Source organism: Chelon labrosus, assembly GCF_963514085.1.
Source record: "Chelon labrosus genome assembly, chromosome: 5".
Lineage (NCBI taxonomy): Eukaryota > Metazoa > Chordata > Actinopteri > Mugiliformes > Mugilidae > Chelon > Chelon labrosus.
The window spans coordinates 7190085-7203720 of record NC_140341.1 but is presented as its reverse complement, the minus strand read 5'-3'; the positions used below and the strand labels follow the sequence as shown (position 1 = coordinate 7203720).

Below are 13636 nucleotides of genomic sequence, written 5' to 3'. Positions count from 1 at the left end.
AATTACTGTAGTTTTACTTTTACGGTGAGCATAATTGAATTTTATTCACTTGGACTTGGGCGTTAACTTTTATTCTGACATTTACAAACCGGATGTGCTCTCTGACTGCTGTGATTGGTTGATACAAATACACAGAAGTTCATGACACGTTGGACACGACAGCCGGTATTTTAGCGACTGAAAAGGAAAAGAAGGGACAATGGAAAAGGTTATATGTAATGTTCACGGTAAGTCATAATAAATTGGTCGTTATTGGTTTACATACATAAAATAAAACGTTATATAATGTTTTAACTTTGCAGACGTCACGTTTATGCTTTGTTTCCCCCCTACGGAAGTCGGTTTGTAATCTGGATGACAAGGCAGTTTATTTGAACTACTTATGTGACTTTCATCCTTTCTATACATTTGAATATAAGTTAATACGGGTTTTTTTTTTTTTAACCTCACACAGGCGGCGTGTGTATGCTGAAAACGGGGGTAAAAGATGGACCTAATAAAGGCAAGAGCTTCTACGTCTGTGTTGACAAGCAAGGCTGTGATTTCAGTCAGCACGCCAGGTATTTCCTTAACTTAACACCTTTGTCTAACACTGTGGGAGGATGGCAAACCTTTTGTGTTGTGATCATCCAATAAACCAGCTCATATCAGCCATTAATGGTGTAAAGGTTAAGGTTTTTGCACAGACACGTGTGTATGCTTTGCATGATCTGAATTATCTCTATCACCTCCACCAGCGTCTCGCCTTCCCACTGCCTCAATCATGAAGATTCAGTGGTTGAACTCCAAGCTCTCAACTACAGCCAACAACAGCAGGTTCACAGGTGGGTGTGCAGGTGGATTATTTACGTTTAAATGGTATCTGTGGCTGCAGACCAGATTGATTGGGGTTGCACGTCTGATTCTTATTCTCTTTTTCCAGGTTGTACTACCGGTGTATTATGGGTAAAAAAGCAGGTCAGAAGTGGTGTGGAAACGTGCTGTGGACTGAGGTAAAAGAAAAGAAGAGCCCTCTGTCCGACGCACAGCTACAGCCCTCCTGCCTTCCACCTGCCCGTAACCCCTTTAAGGCCCCTGCAAAGTCAGACAAGGACTCTGAGTGGAGAAGGATGCAGGCTGGTGGACGTGAGGAGAAAAGCGGCGATTCAGATCACAAGCCTAAAGGACGAGAAAGTCGCCAGAAAGAAAATGTGGACGAGGAGCAGGAGGAAAAGCTGAATACATCAGATTCTTATCGAGGTAGACAACTTCCTCCTGGGATGAAGGTAAAGAAGAGAGTTTCAGATGAGGACGGCAAAAGTCCTAAAGCTAACGGCGTGGACAAATTAACGGATAAGACGCAAGTCGAGGATGAAGAGAACTACAGGGAGCAGGGAAAAGCTGCAAACAAGACGTCTTCCTCCGGCGTGAAGGTTGTTCATTCAGAGAAAATAAATGAAACCTCATCAGATGCTACAAAGAACAAGAAACCAACAACTGGTGAAACCAATCTGGAGAAACAAACTGATCCCAAGAGTTCTTCTAAATCTGAGCCTGGCAGCAGCACCCGGGCTTCCACAGACTCTGATAACACTAGGAAGTCCGTATCTGAGTCCTGTGAAACTAGAAACCACCAGGACGATAAAGACGACGACGATGATGATGATCTGGTACTGGTGTCGGTAAAACCTGCTACTCAGAAAACTCCTCCTGTTTCCACCGTCCAAAAGACCCTGACTGCCTTCCCCGGATTTCAGCCAGCTTCTAAAATCAGAAGTCCAGTGGAAAACCCTAAAGGGCTGCACGGTCTGCTCACAGCTCAGCTCCAACAGAAGAAGGTGAGTGAATGGATCCACTGAGAAAGACCGGACTGGTGAACAGATTTATTCGAAAGCTATAAACAACATACACAGTATGAGAAACATAATAATAAACATTTAAGCACGTAAACCTATTCTACTACACCCCCAAAAGAAAACTATTAACTTGAAAGTGAGTGAAACTTTTAAATGAGGTACAGTACAGTATATGCTAGACTTCTCATCCGTCTGTTCTCTCTATCCCTCACCCATTTTTTTTTTCCTCTTCTCCTTATAAGGCCACCCTGTCTGCGGTGAATGTGGCGGCTCTGCCAGATAAAGGAGAGAGGTTGAAGACGCAGGTCAGGGAGCTCGAGGAGGCGCTGGAGTCGCTGAGCCTCACTGCTGCTTCACAGCCTGGTAGGAATTCTGTAATATAAGGTTTGAAAGGGGAACTACTGTTTTTTTTACAACCTGGACCTTATTTCTGGCATAAAATGTGATTATTTACTCACCCATATAACTTTGGTGTCATTTGGAGTCATTCGGACGATATTTAGATCCGCGTATATCCATATAGTGGGAGTGAATGGGGCACCGAAACGCAGCCTCTAAATTACACATTATCTGCTGCGAAACGCGTTAATTTCACCAATATTTTGTTATGATACGCTAGTGCTATTCCCCGTTGAGTCGGTAAGAACGTCCATCATAAACAAAGTCGTCGTCCACAATCTCTGAATCGGAAAAATATTCAGCCATGTTGGGAAAAAACTAGCAGTAGCAAATTACAGGTAAACAAGCTGTGCGGTGCTCAGAGATGACATTATCCAGGTCAGAGGTTAGAAGGTCAATCTACAGACCCTGGATGATGATAACAAGTAACTCCAGGCTCAACGGGGAATAGCACTAGCGTATCATAACAAAATATTGGTGAAATTAACGCGCAGATAATGTTATTTAGAGGCTGCGTTTCGGTGCCCCATTCACTCCCACTATATGGATATGCGACTCCAAATGACACCAAAGTTGTATGGGTGAGTAAACGATCGAGAGGAGTCAGTTGAGGTGGCTAGGACATCTGGTAAGAATGCCTCCTGGACGCCTCCTGGGAGAGGTGTTTCGGGCATGTCCCATCGGACGGAGACCTCAGGGCCGACCCAGGACACGATGGAGGGTTTATATCTCTCGTCTGGCCTGGGAACGCCTGGGGGTTCCTCCGGAGGAGCTGGCTGAAGTGGCTGGGGAGAGGGCTGTCTGGGTTTCCCTGCTGAAGCTGCTGCCACCGCGACCCGGACCCGGATAAGCTGAAGAAGACGAGACGAGAGACAATCGTATTTTATGCCAGAAATAAGGTCCAGGTTGTAAAAAACAGTAGCTCCCCTTTAAAGCCCCATTTTTACAAAAGTCATACAATGAAACGTAATGATACCGGGATAAACCTAATTATTTAGACATAAAGTACAGAGATGAAGAATGCTGGATTTATATTTTTGTCTGTTACATCTCACTTAAAGTGTAATGTATAAATCACCTTTTTTTTTCAGAGACCCAGGGTGGATGTAGCAGCAGTGATTCTGGCGGTAGCAGCAGCAGCAGCAGCAGCAGCAGCTCCCACATCAACCCATTCAGCCGGCAGGGAGGCACCATCCTGCTCCCTGCACCTCCAGTCCCAGGTCCCTCCCAACACCAGACCTCTGCCAGCTCTCTGGGGCTCCAGCTGAGCCAGGGATACACCCAGATGTACGGAGGTAGGCCGCACGATGAAGGGATTTCCCGTCCTTTATTCATCTTTCACCACGTTCACACTAATCCTCAGTTCTTGATTTTTTTTTTTTTTTCAGCAAACCCACAGGTGCAGGCTTTTTACGGTGGCAGAATGACAGAGGACCGTCTGCTGGCGGTGAAGAATGCCACCTCTGAGGCTATTGACCATCTCCACAACTCCCTTGAGTCCTGTCCTGACCCTGAGGACGAGGTCCCAGACCCCAAAGGCATCAAGGTTACACTCCCCTTCAGCCACTAGTCTGGTTTTCAGTCATTCACACATAAAATCTGAAGCTACCGCTTGACAAAACTTCAAGGTTTTTCCATCTGATGGACTTGTTCTTCCAATACTGGTCCGTTATATTACTTCAGTAACACTGCCGTCTTGTGATTGGTTGGTTAGGTGACGCTCCTGCCCCATCAGAGGAGGGCTTTGGCCTGGCTGCTCTGGAGAGAAGGGCAGAAACCCTCTGGAGGAATTCTGGGTATGTTTTTTTTTTTTCTTTTTCTTCTTTTTCTTTGCACTGGGCGGCACAGTGGTGTGGTAGTGTGGGATCTTTCTGTGTGGAGTTTACATGTTCTCCCTGTGTCTGCGTGGGTTCTCTGCAGGTACTCCAGCTTCCTCCCACTGTCCAAAGACATGCTGGTTAGGTTATGAGTGTGAATGGTTGTCTGTGTCTCTGTGTTAGCCCTGAGATAGGCCCCCACGACCCTCCAGAGGATGAGCGGTTCCAGAAAATGATTGAATAATTGTGATAGAGATGGTATAATAGTTCAAACCGTTGTTAATTCCATTTTCCCGTTACAGAAACAGCCCATGCTTGCTTTTAAACTATTTTTAGAGCTGCAAATAAAGATACTGAGGCAAACCCGGGTAGATTGGGTTGACCCAATATTTTACATCACTGACCATTTTTTAAAAAACTGTGACAGAAAAATCTGAAGGCCATCTCTCATTTTGACAGATTGCAATTCCCACATCTGACCACTTGGTGGCGAGTGACCACTTTAATTGGATCATGTCTCTCTTGATGCATGACCTCAGTGGCTTCACTCAGAAAAATGTCTCGGCAGCATTGACTGTATATCCCAGATAAGTGTCCGAAGTTTCTTTAAAAAGCCAGATAACAATGATGTTGATAAAAGAGTACAGAATCTATGGAATATGTCATTATTATTATTTAAAATATAAAGTGACGGGTAAAAAAAGATTATGATGGGATTTTTATGACCCTGTCAGTCAAAATGACAGACAATGGAAAAAGTCTAGCACAACCTCTGGACCTCGGTATGAGAAAGACAGGAGCTACTTCGTTAATAATTAATAACTGTAGGAGTCTTATTGTACTTCTCATTTAAACTGTTTTCAGCTGATGACATGGGTCTGGGGAAGACCTTGACCATGATTTCTCTCATACTGGCCAAGAAGAAAAAAGCAAAAGAGGAAGATGGCAAAAAGGAGGAGAAGAAGCTCGAGAGCTGGATATCCAAAACTGGTAACTGCATCATTTTGTCACAGTTTCAGCAGGTCAAATAAAACAAAGCTAAGTGAACTGATTCATATTTATTAACACGACTCTTTCTTTTGTTTTGTTTTTCTTCTTCTTATCATCCAGACTGCAGCCTTGTGGTTTCTAAAGGGACTCTGATCATCTGCCCGGCCTCCCTGGTTCACCACTGGAAGAAGGAGATTGAGAGACATGTGAGGACAGACAAGCTGACGGTGTACCTGTACCACGGCCCCAACCGCAAGAAGAGCGCCCGAATGTGAGGACAAACACAGTTCATTTCCCCGTTCTGCATTCTGCCTCTGAGTCACTTCCTCTGTATACATAGCTGCACTGAGCCGCAGACGTCGACCCACTAAACAGTAGTGACCTCGTGGCATCACAATGACACAACTCTTTACACCACACAACACACTTCGTTAACTTTTTTGTTTGATTGAAGTCGTTATTTTGCACATACAAGAAAAAAATAATTACATACACTCCCTTGCCAAAACATTAGGTACACTTGTGAAAACATTCTAGTATAAAAGCACTAAATCCTGACTTCATGACTTGTTCTAACGTTCGGTAACAGCATCAGAAAGGTGGTAACTCAACTGTGTGGTCAATTTTGGAGGATGTGGTTTCGAGTGATTGAATACAATGAGGTTGCCAAAATATTAGAAACGTGTATCAGTACAAAGCAATATAATTTAATAGTTCTACAAACTACAGCCTCCAAAAATGAAAACACAGCTGAATCATCAGGTTTCAGTTGTTGTTTTTTCTTTTAAACAAATGCTGAATATCACAAACTTCTTGTTTTCACTAGTGTACCTAGAGATCTATTGGTTTCAAACGGAAACTGAGAATGGTTATGAGTGTACATGAGGCAGAGTTGTTTCGAAAGCATTCAGCAGTGTAGAGTTACAAATCGTGTCTTTGACCTCTTACTAATTTTCTTGTCACTTTGAGGGTCAAATTTCCATTTCCAGCGTCAATGAATGTTTCCTAGCTCTTTGAAGAGCTGCCAACCTTCCAGTCTGGAGGACGTTAAAGCACACACAGTCAAACTGAAGTGTATTGTATGTGTTCCTCAGGCTGGCAGAGCACGACGTGGTGGTTACCACATACAGTCTTGTCTCTAAGGAGGTTCCAGCCCAGAAGGAAGAGTCTGATAAGCCCAGCAAGGAATCTGATGATGTGGTAAATACTATATTTATAAGTTCAGATCTGTCTTTTTTTTAAACATTTTTTTTTATATGTCATTAAGATAAAATGTTAAAACTTCCTCTCGTGTCATGTTTCTACAGCCAGCACACTCGGGTCCTCTTATGCGAGTGGCCTGGGCCCGCATCATTCTCGACGAAGCTCACAGCATCAAAAATCCTAAAGTGCAGACGTCCATGGCCGTCTGTCAGCTCAGGGCTCGAGCACGCTGGGCTGTCACTGGTACACCCATCCAGAACAACCTGCTGGACATGTACTCACTGCTCAAGTAAGACTCGGTCAATAAGGACGTTTTTAACATGTTTTTGTCTCGTTTTGTTTGAACACTGCATACACCGATCAGCCACAACATTAAAACCACTGACAGGAGAAGTAAATAACATTTAAACCATCTTGGGACAATTCAATGTTCTGCTGGGAAACGTTTGGACCTGGCATTCATTCATGTGGATGTTACTTAGACATGTAGCACCCACCTAGACCAGACCAGGCACCCCCACCCCATAGCAATGACACTCCTTGATGGCAGCAGCCATCCCCAGCAGGATGCAGCCACAAAAACACTTTAGGAACGACTAAAAAAAAACATGAAGAACAGCACAAGGTGTTGACCTGGCCTCTAAATTCACTAGATCCCAAACTCATCAAGTATCTGTGGGATGATCCACAGAGGCCCCTCCCTTCAAAGCCCCCCCACTAACAACATCCTGCTGCCAGACACCACAGGACACCCTCAGAAGGCCCATGTCCATTCTCTGATGAGTCACAACTGTTTTGGAGGCACAAGGGAGACCTGCACAATATTAGGGGAAAAAATCACATTATTAAACTGTTATGTTCTTATGTCCTGTGTTTTTTTCCACATTGTACGAACATTAACAATGAGACTAAGCCTTTTTGCTGCATACTTTTAGGTTTCTGCGTTGCTCCCCGTTTGACGAGTACAAACTCTGGAAAGCTCAGGTGGACAACGGCTCCAACAGAGGTAGAGAGAGGCTCAACATCCTGACCAGGACTCTGCTGCTCCGACGGACCAAAGACCAGCTGGACTCCACAGGAAAACCACTGGTAGAGACACACCGTTATTGTGACCCTTGTCATAGATTTCGTCTTTAAATGGTGCATTAAGGCTCTTGACACCTGAACCGTTGAACGTTTCAGGTGTCTCTTCCTGATCGGACCTGCGAGGTGCATCAGCTCAAACTGTCTGAGGACGAGAAGGCGGTGTATGATGTTGTCTTCGCTCAATCCAGGTAAAGGAACAAGGATTTTTGGGAAAACATCTCTCTTTTTCTATATTTTCTCTTTTAGGTTAGGAAGAAAATGCAAATACTGTTTTAGTGCTTCCTTTCTAAACTTTGTAACTATCCTTCAGTTAATTAATTCAGTAATATTTTAAAGACAACACAGGATTTAGAAGTTTTCAACAAAATGTTTTTTATATTTAGTATTTTGTTTTCCTTTTTAGAACAACTTAAAGTATCTCCGCCACTTATTTATTTATTTTTTTTACTTCATAGTGTTTTCCATTAAAGGGCAATTACCGTATTTTCCGCACTATAGGGCGCACTGGATTATAAGGCGCTCTGTCAATGAATGGTCTATTTTCGATCTTTTTTCATATATAAGGCGCACCGGACTATAAGGCGCATTAAGAGAGCCGAAGTCCCGCCCCCTCTACTTCCGGGTTATGGGACCTATCTTTTGAAAAAATATGAACGGCAGTCTATGGCGAAAGATAAATTATTTTCTGGTCCGGATCGACTTGTGCCTTGGATTATACATATGTTGTTTTTCCGAATAAAAAATGATTTTACATGTCAAGAATGTCACAGTTTGTCGCCAGATAGTTAAGTAAAACACTATGGAAAATACGTAATTACACGAACTACAAGTCCCGCATGCTGGCGCGTACAGAACCGACCAAAACTCCCTTCGTGTAACTACAGCTCTCGACATGACCCGATTTATAATGATTTTCACCTCGTTTAATGCTTCTGCCTTGGTCCTGCATTGCTGAGCATTGCTCCGTGATTCTCCTGACTACGGTAGCCGTAATGCTGCAAGCGGTGCGGCTTTGAGCGCCGTGAGCGCCGTGTACGACACAAAATCGCTTCGAGGTCAGTAAGCACAACCAGAATGAATCCATATATAAGGCGCTCCGGATTATAAGGCGCACTGTCGTTTTTTGAGAAAATTAAAGGCTTTTAAGTGCGCCTTATAGTGCGGAAAATACGGTACCGTTTTTTTACAACCTGGACCTTGTTTCTGGCATAAAATACGATCGTTTACTCACCCATATAACTACATTTGGAATCCTTCGTATGATATTTAGATCTGCGTATATCCATACAGTGGGAGTGAATGGGGCACCGAAACGCAGCCTCTAAATGACGCATTTTCTGACGCGAAACTCGTTCATTTCACTAATATTTTGTTATCGTACGCTACTGCTATTCCCTGTTGAGTCTGGAGTTAGCTGTTATCTTCATCTGGGGTCTGTAGATTGACCTACTAACCTGTGACCTGGATGATGTAATCTCTGAGCGCTGCGTGCACGCCCTGCGCGGCTTGTTTACCTGCAATTTGCTACTGCTAGTTTTTTGAAACATGGCTGAATATTTTTCCGATTCTGAGGTTGTGGACGACGACTTTGTTTATGATGGACGTCCTTACCATTTTGAGCCAGAGTATACGGATGAGGAGCTTGTTGAAAGAAGGAAAGAAGGATGCTGAGGCAAAGAGAGGAACAGTTGGCCAAAGAACAACAAACTGGTGCACGTCCACAAATAGATAACAAGTAACTCCGGACTCAACGGGGAATAGCACTAAATCAAATCAAATCAAATCAAGTTTATTTATATGGCACTTTTCATACCTATTAAAAGCAATACAAAGTGCCTCACAGAGGCTAAAAACAGCAAAAACAGAACAAAAAATCCAACCCTCCCACCCCATAAGAACACAGAGACATGAGACACACACATACCCCCCCCCCCCACACACACACACCCCACCCCCACCCCCACCCTCCACCCCCAACACACATACACACACACACACCCACACACACACCCCACACACACCCCGCACAAGAGAGAGATGGCCAGACACCGAGACCTGGAGCAAGGAGAAAGCCACCTTTGGAGCCCAACCACACCAAGAGGGCCTCCAGCCCACGACTACAGGGAGCACTGCCATAGAGAGACAGCCCCGACCCGGGTCGACAGGAGGCCCCACACCAAGGTGCAAAGCCCTCCAGCCACCAGGGCCAGAGCCGCCCATAGGACAGCACCCCCGTGAGTAGACCAGCAGCAACTCCCAGTGTGGTCGGCCCCCATGAGGAAACACTGGGGCTAAAAGCCAAGGACTAAAACTGTAAAATGTAGATAAAATGCTTTTCAGCTCATAAAATTAAAACATGTATTTGTAACATATAATTAAGAAATAAAAATGGAAAAGAAAATGACAAAAAAGTCTGATAAAAACTACTAAAAGCTAAAAATTGCTAAAAACTGAGGGACTAAAAACTAAAACTGTAAAATGGGATAAAAACGTACAATATAGATAAAAACATGTAGCTAAAGCATATAGTTAAAATGTAAAAGTCTGATTAAAAGGAGGAAGATAATAATTTAGAAAGTCAATTAAACTAGTGTATCATAACAAAATATTGGTGAAATGAATGAGTTTCGCGTCAGAAAATGCGTTATTTAGAGGTTGGTTTCGGTGCCCCATTCACTCCCACTCTACTGGAGCTAAATATCTTCCAAAGGACTAAAAATGACACCAAAGTTATATGGGTGAGCAAACGAAGAAAATGTGAAATAAGGAATAAATGCTGAGACTGAAATGTTGGAGAAGTGGAGTGAATGATTCTGGCCAGACATATGTGGAAACAATTAATGTTCATTATTTTAACTTCACACTGTGTAGAAATAGAGAGATTTAGTAAAAAGGCATTGAGTTGGTGATCTTTTCCTCCAGATCTACTCTGCAGAACTACCTGAAGAGACATGAAGGCAACGATGTTGGAAAGGGAAAATCTTCCTCCTCTAATCCCTTTGACAAAGGTGAGACATCAGCTGTTTGTTTTTATTATTATCATCCTCAGAAAAATTCATAAATATTGCTGCAGTTTCTGAAACAGATTTGAATTGAATTAATAAAATGACAGACATACAAATGTCCTATTATTGTCTCCCTGTCTTTGTCTTCAGTGGCCCAGGAGTTTGGTTTGTCCCAGGCTGACTCTGCAGTGTCCAGCTCTCAGCAGCCTCAGCAGGCGTCCAGCACCGTCCACATCCTGTCCTTGTTGCTGCGTCTCCGACAGTGCTGCTGCCACATCTCGCTTCTCAAGAAGGTACGCAGACTAGCACGCTAGGTAAGTTCTACACAAAAGACCAAGAAGCCTTCATTTCCCTTCTTTTCATGTCTCAGACGCTCGACTCGACCGAGCTGCAGGGCGATGGGATTGTCTTGTCTCTGGAGGAGCAGCTCAACGCTCTGTCGCTCTCCTCCAGCCCCTCAGCGTCGGGCCCTGATCCCAAAGACACCGTGGCCCTCAATGGCACCCGCTTTCCCTCCAAGCTGTTTGAGGACACCAGTGAAAGCACCAAGGTGAGCACCGGATGCTCACGGATACAAACGGATGGAGCGCTCTGTGTGTTCAGAATAGGATCCTTGTTTTTGTTGACCAGACACAAAGTTCAGCTGTCTTTGCGATATGTTCAGGGAGATTTTACAACAATCCTGATCAGCAGATATTTTGTTGTTAAAAGATTCTGTTGTTTTATCTAATTATTTCTCATATTTCCAGATATCTGCTATCACCTCTGAGCTGAAGGCAATCAGACAGAAGAGTGACGATCAGAAAAGGTAACTTAAACCCCTTTAGTCTGACTTATTTCATGTCCTTCGTGTATATCATATCCTTTGTGCACCTCTGTATATCTGACCTGTGAAAGGACGACACATTAATTGACCTGTTAAGTGTCTCAAGAGGACCATTTAATGTTACCGTCTTGTGTGTAATCCACACTGTGCAGTGTGATCGTCTCCCAGTGGACCAGCATGCTTCACATCGTGGCAGTTCACCTGCGTCGGATGGGCCTGAGATACGCCGTCATCGACGGGACCGTCAACCCTAAACGTCGCATGGACCTGGTGGAAGAATTCAACACTAACCCTAAAGGACCACAGGTACGTCTCACCTTGACCGTTCAGGATAAACACCACAGGAGCTTGTTACTGCTTTTTAAAATGGATTTTGTACAATGTTGTTTGTGGTACGTTCAACAGGTGATGCTGGTTTCTCTCTGTGCTGGAGGCGTTGGGCTCAATCTCATCGGTGGGAATCATCTCTTCCTCATTGACATGCACTGGTGAGACGCACACATGATTCCTGCAAGGTTTTTTCTTGTGGTATTATTTGTTAGCTTCTCCTTGGAGAAGCAGACGGAAATACGAAAGCAGAAACATACTACTACCAATCGAACCAGTCACAGCTGCACGGTGCATGTCAGGTCTGTGTAGGGTAATGCAGACGCATAAACCGCCTGTTTGAAAATTAGATTTGCTTTGAACCTTTGACAGGAATCCAGCGTTGGAGGATCAGGCTTGTGACAGAATCTATAGAGTTGGACAACATAAAGATGTCACTATCCACAGGTAAAGAATCAGAAGGAGATCCAGTGTGTGTGTATAAACTATTATTAGTTATTACATCGTATGGTGTTGCTGGAAAACAACATTCCCATTGAGACAAAGTGTTAAAGTGTTGTGTCAGGTATACAGGAATGAAACTAATCCACATAAACTTTATCTCTGGGGTTTATTCTGGATGAATTTGTATAAACCGCTCTTGTGTTAGTGTTCTTAAAAACGTGTCTTTGTTGCACCAGGTTTGTGTGTGAAGGCACAGTAGAGGAGAAGATTTCAACACTGCAGGTGAAGAAGAAGGAGCTGGCCCAGAATGTGCTGTCAGGAACAGGAAGCACCTTCTCTAAACTCTCCCTGGCTGATCTTAAGATCATCTTTGGTGTCTAAATAATTCCCTTACTTGTTGCTGCTTTATTTTTTTATTCATTTTTAATTATATTAATAATTAATAAAAAATTATGTTACCCCGCCATTGGCAAGCTCCAAGCTTTCTTCTAACTATTGTCCAAACCTTCAGAGTATGTTTTATCCATCCATTTTCAATTTTAGCATAATTAACACATTTGATGTTGATAAAGGGCAGTTTGTATATGTGCCTCCCACTTTTTAAGGGACCAAAAGTAATGGGACAATTTAACAATCATAAATCAAACTTTTACTTTTTAATACTTGGTTGTAAATCCTTTGCAGTCAATTACAGCCTGAAGTCTGGAACGCATAGACATCACCAGACGCTGGGTTTCATCCCTGGTGATGCTCTGCTTTTTGAGATGTTGTTTGACACACATACACCTACCTCCTGGAGAGTGTTCTTGATCTGGCCAACTGTTGTGAAGGGTGTTTTCTTCACCAGAGAAATAATTCTTCGCTCATCCACCAGAGTTGTCCTTTTTAAGGAACCTCTGCGGTGAAAAGAAAGAACGCACCGGTGAGCTCAGCAACTGCTGTGAGGCAGAGGTGAGTCACAGCAGAAAAACTAAAAAAACCCACAGAGGTTCCTCTATTGCAGTCGGAGGAAGCCACTTGCTCTCAACTCTGAGTTGTTGGTGACTTATTATGGAATGAATTTACTATCATAATGCAAGAGCATTTTAAATTGATTCGAGGGCAGGATTTATCGATTTCATTCTCAGATTTTGTGATATTATCTCTCAAAACTCTGCTCTCGCTCTCAAATTTGCTCTGCGCTCTCAAATTTGCTCTGCGCGTGCTCAAACTGTGTCCACACACTCGGTTACGATGCTGCTCGCGCAGATTTCCTGCGCTCAATCTCCAGCTATCTCTCTTGCTCTCACGGAACATGTGCGCTCACGAAACTCTGCTCTGCTCGCGGATCTTTGGTGTATCAACGCTGTCAACCAATAGAAGGCCGGCTGGTAGTGACCAATCAGATGATCCCTGTTTGTATACGGGTGCGTTGGCTGTTTTTCAAAGAGCGTCGCATACGGGCGGGCACTCTTTCAACAGGTTTTATCCACTCCCTACCCCCGGGGCAGTAATAAATGTGATTTCTTTTATTTGTTGGACCACTGTTCGAATAAAATATCATTCAACACATACAAGAGCGTCCGAGCTTCTCATTAAAATGGCTATATTGTATAATAATAGTGTTCGATGCGGCTATTATTATACAATATAATGAGAAGCTCGGACCAACAAATACAAGAAATCACATTTATTACTACCCCGGGTTTAGGGAGTGGATAAAAC

General features: G+C 43.6%; 1 protein-coding gene across 3 annotated transcripts; it reads left to right on the top strand.

Moving 5' to 3' along the window:
- The first annotated feature begins 147 nt into the window (after positions 1-147).
- LOC311488337 (transcription termination factor 2-like) lies at positions 148-12504 on the top strand. 3 transcript variants are annotated; one of them, XM_084544967.1, is made up of 22 exons: positions 148-227; positions 455-560; positions 738-824; positions 923-1817; positions 2078-2198; positions 3326-3529; positions 3623-3780; positions 3949-4030; positions 4916-5041; positions 5162-5312; positions 6136-6241; positions 6349-6533; positions 7180-7333; positions 7427-7518; positions 10253-10338; positions 10486-10628; positions 10706-10885; positions 11085-11143; positions 11314-11467; positions 11567-11649; positions 11861-11935; positions 12169-12504. In XM_084544967.1, exons 1-22 carry the CDS (start codon positions 200-202, stop codon positions 12311-12313), a joined length of 3420 nt encoding a protein of 1139 aa, XP_084401093.1. In that variant the 5' UTR covers positions 148-199; the 3' UTR covers positions 12314-12504. The 3 variants fall into 3 exon arrangements, 2 of the variants coding, with proteins under 2 accessions (XP_084401093.1, XP_084401094.1); XM_084544968.1 differs by lacking the exon at positions 11861-11935; XR_014699077.1 differs by lacking the exons at positions 11314-11467; positions 11861-11935 and having other exon boundaries at positions 12169-12201.
- The last annotated feature ends 1132 nt before the right edge of the window (positions 12505-13636 follow it).